Consider the following 4,138-nt stretch of genomic DNA (forward strand, 5'->3'; position numbering starts at 1 on the left):
CACTGTACCAGGACTAAAATGGTGAGTGAAATTCAACCACAGCTGAAAATTCATGAGGAATTCAAAACCCTCAAGAGAAGTGAGCAGTCACAATTTGGTTTAGTTCTCAGTTGCTCCTTCTCCTAACCCACAGCAAACTGGGACTGTTCAGTGCAGTTTCCGAGTAAGCTGGGCCAGGAACTCTGTGAGTTATGAGCCAGGGTCCATGTGCTCAGGGTCCCTTTATGGACAAACATGGTCACTAAAGCATTTCTAGTCTTAGGATCAGTCTGGTCCTTGAGACCTAAGGTAGAGGCTTGTTTAGAGGGTCTATTTCCCCACCTTTCAAGGATACTGAAATGAGCCTTTATAAAAATAAAATGGCGAAACTCAAATTAAAACCTTACTTTCTGTTTAATTCGTTTTGCCAAACAAACACAGTGAAAACTTTAGTCTGACTAATTGTACAGAAAATAGAATTTGTAACCAGTAGCAAACATAACAGGATAAACCTAAGTCCCTGGCAAGCTGGATCATCAGCAGGTCACCTAGATCCCCTTGTAGATGGCCTCCTGGGGAGGGAGGGAGGTCCTTATAGGCAGAGGCACAGATGTGCCAGTCCCCGCCAGAATCACAGGCTGCACCTGGGAAGGAAAAGCACTAAAAGGAGAACTGATGTTACTTGGATCTCTTATCACTACACACGGAAGAGTCGTCTCAATGCTGGCCAACCTCAAGCAGTTGTCTTCCCAAACCCATAGTCTTGGGCATCCGACCTGCATCCCGAGTGGGTAATTTTCAAGGTCAGTGGTTCTGAAGCCTCTGCTTAAGCAGAACCTGCAACATAAACTGGAGGTGAGGTGGGGAATGGGGAACAAAGTCATAATTGCTGGTGTCACCTGTGCAGAGTCTGAGGTCCCAGACTTCAGGACCTTGCTTCAGGAGAAAACAAGAGAGGGTGCCAGGTCACCAGCAAGAGAGTCCAGCTGCCCTAAGCTTCAGTACTGTCAACCAGTGCCCCAGGAGTATAGGGGAGTTCAACAGCAGCGGCCTAAGGTCCCTGTAGGCTGAGAGGGGTCCAGGAGTCCAGCAAGCCGAAGGGGGACGGACCCATTCACATTCCGTGCTTCTTTCGGATGACAGCCATGGCAAGCAGCCGATCCTTCTCACGGAGTTCTTCTCGTAGCTTGGCCTCGGTGAGACGCAGGTGGCGGATGCTGCCTTTCATCTCCTTCATCTTCACCTCCATCAGCGCCAGGATGTCCCGCTGCTCATTAAGCTTGCGCAGGAGCTCCTCCTCCGTGGTGCCTGACGACAAGGAGTAAGAGTGGTCGGAGCCAGTATCAGGGAAGCCCTCTTCCCCCACCACCACCAGCTGGGGGCCCATAGGGCACTCTGCGGCCTCCAGCCCTGCCGTAGCTGCCTCTAGCTCCGACGCGGCGGCTGCGGCAGCTGCGCCCTCTGCAGCGGCGAACTCCACTTGCACGGTCAGGTCGATGGGTTTTACGTCTTCGCCGGTGGGAGTGGTGGGCGCTGGGGGAACGGACCCCGGAGCCTGGCTGCTGTCTACAGAGGCCTGAAGGGTGAGAAGCACAGCAGCAGAGGCAGACACCAGGTTCGGCTGCAGCTGGGAGGCCTGGGCACTGGAGGCTGAGGGCGACGCCTGCTGCTGCTGCTGTTGTTGCTGCTGCTGTTGCTGCTGCTGCTGTTGCTGCTGCTGCTGCTGTTGTTGTTGCTGCTGTTGCTGCCTGCGGCGGGCAGCTGCAGCCCCAGCGGGTCTGCGCGCTACTTTGCGCTCGTTGACGCCGCGCAGCGGGAAGATGGTGGGGACGCGCACAGTGTAGGTCTTGCGGCCGCCCTGGAAGTGGACGCTGCAGAGTCGGTGGCCCGTGGTGGGCTGGAAGGTGGAGAAGCACCCACTGACGCCAGCGCGGGACACGTTCTTGAGCCACAGGCGCCGCAGTTCAGCGTCCTTGGGAAACGTGTAGAAGTGCAGCGCCTTGTCCCGGTGCGAGTTGTTGTAGCAGCCCGGCACGCAGCACGTAAAGCCTGGCATGGCTGCGCCGCGCGGCCCGGCCCACCGGCCTCCTGAGCCCTTCGACGGCCCGGTCGGTCTGCCGCCGCCCGCCACTCGACGGGCGGCGCCGTGCGGGGCCTTAGGCGGCCTCCCACTACTGCCGCTCGGCGCGGCCGGCCTGGCCCGGCGCCCCGTGCCCAGAATACGCTTCCCGCCGGCCCGCGCTGCGCCGCCCGCCCGGCCGCCCGCCTGCGCTCCGGAGTCGGCCCCGGGGACGCCGCGAAGGACCGCCTGGGAAGGAGGACTACGCCCCCCACAATGCACCGCGCCAGAAGCTGCTCACTTCCGGAGCGGGGGCGTGATTATTCCGGCCGCTTTCCAGGGCACCGTGACGGCCCACGCAGAACAGATTCTTACCACCCGGCTTATCCCCGGCCAACTATAGAGGCGTATTCAGTTGGAACGCTGTCGCCTGGACCGCCCTTCACAAGGACCCAGAATCCTGATGGGGGGGAGGGAGGTCGGGCGGTGCGCGCCTCTGTAGTGCGCAAGCGCCTTGGGCGTTTGCTTACGGAAACTACAACTTCCGCAATGCCGTGCGCTGAGCTCGGCGACTGCGGCCTGGAGCGCCGCCTAAGGGAGAGGTTGGGTTACGGGGGACTAGGGTTTGGGTGAGGTTATGTGACCGCCGGAAGCGCTTCCCCAATCCTCGGGGCTGCGACTTGATGGCATTCCTGCGGAGATTGGGTGGGGGACTTGAGCTTCAGTACCCAGGAAGACCTCAGGAGCCCCTTTCTCTGCGTTGAGGACTCGTCTAATTCAGCTGCTGCTTGAGTTGACTCATATACTCGCCTAAACACAGTCACCAGAAGGTGCCTACTGTGTGGAGGGTACAGTGCACTGAGTTGGGAACCTTGCTGAAGGAAGACGCTCAACCGACCAGGCCTGACTACATGGAAGGATGAGGGTCGGACTTGTGGATAATAGATGCACCCGAATGGATGTCTAATCACAGAAATAAGTGCTACAAACTAATGAATAGGACAGAGAAGAAAATGGGAAGCGGAAGCCAAGGAAGAAAAAATGGTGAAAAGCTTGAGTGAGGGAGGAATAGCTGGCCCTGAGGAAATAACGAGGCTAGGCCCCCAAAAAAAGCCTGGAAGAGGACTGGCGGGGTAGCTGAAGCGCTGAAAGATACCAAACTGGGCTAAGTTAAAAGATTTGGGATTTAATTCTGCAGATGACTGGGAGCTGTTGAAGAACCAGAGGATGGACAGAATTTATACTGTAATAAGATACCTCTCCAGGGACGCCTGGGTGGCTCAGTGGGTTAAGCCGCTGCCTTCGGCTCAGGTCATGATCCCAGGGTCCTGGGATCGTGTCCCTCATCGGGGTCCTTGCTCAGCAGGGAGCCTGCCTCTCTGCCTGCTTGTGTGCTTTCTCTCTCTCTCTTTCTGACAAATAAATAAATAAAATCTTTAAAAAAAAAAAATACCTCTCCAGCCCCACCACTTGTATGGAGAAGATGTTCTTTTTTTTTTTTTTTTAAAGATTTTATTTATTTGTTTGACAGACAGAGATCATAAGCAGGCAGAGAGGCAGTCAGAGAGAGGAGGAAGCAGGCTCCCTGCTGAGCAGAGAGCCCGATGCGGGGCTCGATCCCAGGACTCTGAGATCATGACCTGAGCCGAAGGCAGCGGCTTAACCCACTGAGCCACCCAGGCGCCCCTGGAGAAGATGTTCTAAAGGGCAAGAGAGGCTGTGGAAAATGAAGCGGAAAGGCCAGGCAGTTGTTTTAGGGATTTACCTGCAAGCTAGTCCTCCTTTGCTGAGTTCCCCCTTTCTCCTACTTCTTGCCTTTCTACACCCTTTCTCCAGACTCTCCCTTCTCATTTTTTTTCCTCCTGATTACAGACCATGGGAATGAAATTGAAGCCTAGTGTATACTATTTCTACTTTTTCGACTAAAAACAAAAAAGGCAATTTATTTTATATTTTAAGATTTTATTTATTTGACAGAGATCACAAGTAGGCAGAGAGGCAGGCAGAGGGAGAGGGAGAAGCAGGCTTCCCGCTGAGCAGAGCCTGGCTCGGGGCTCGATCCCAAGACCCTGGAATTGATGAAGTTCTAGAATATAGGTG

The 4,138-nt window shown here is 55.4% G+C and overlaps 1 protein-coding gene across 1 annotated transcript; it reads right to left on the reverse strand.

Moving 5' to 3' along the window:
* Window positions 1-374: 374 nt before the first annotated feature.
* On the reverse strand, window positions 375-2,433 carry THAP11 (THAP domain containing 11). The gene has a single exon (XM_047711625.1). The coding sequence runs from the start codon at window positions 2,033-2,035 to the stop codon at window positions 1,094-1,096; it is 942 nt and encodes a 313-aa protein (XP_047567581.1). The 5' UTR covers window positions 2,036-2,433; the 3' UTR covers window positions 375-1,093.
* Window positions 2,434-4,138: the final 1,705 nt, after the last annotated feature.

The sequence above is a fragment of the Lutra lutra genome, chromosome 17 (assembly GCF_902655055.1).
Source record: "Lutra lutra chromosome 17, mLutLut1.2, whole genome shotgun sequence".
In the NCBI taxonomy this organism is placed as follows: Eukaryota; Metazoa; Chordata; class Mammalia; order Carnivora; family Mustelidae; genus Lutra; species Lutra lutra.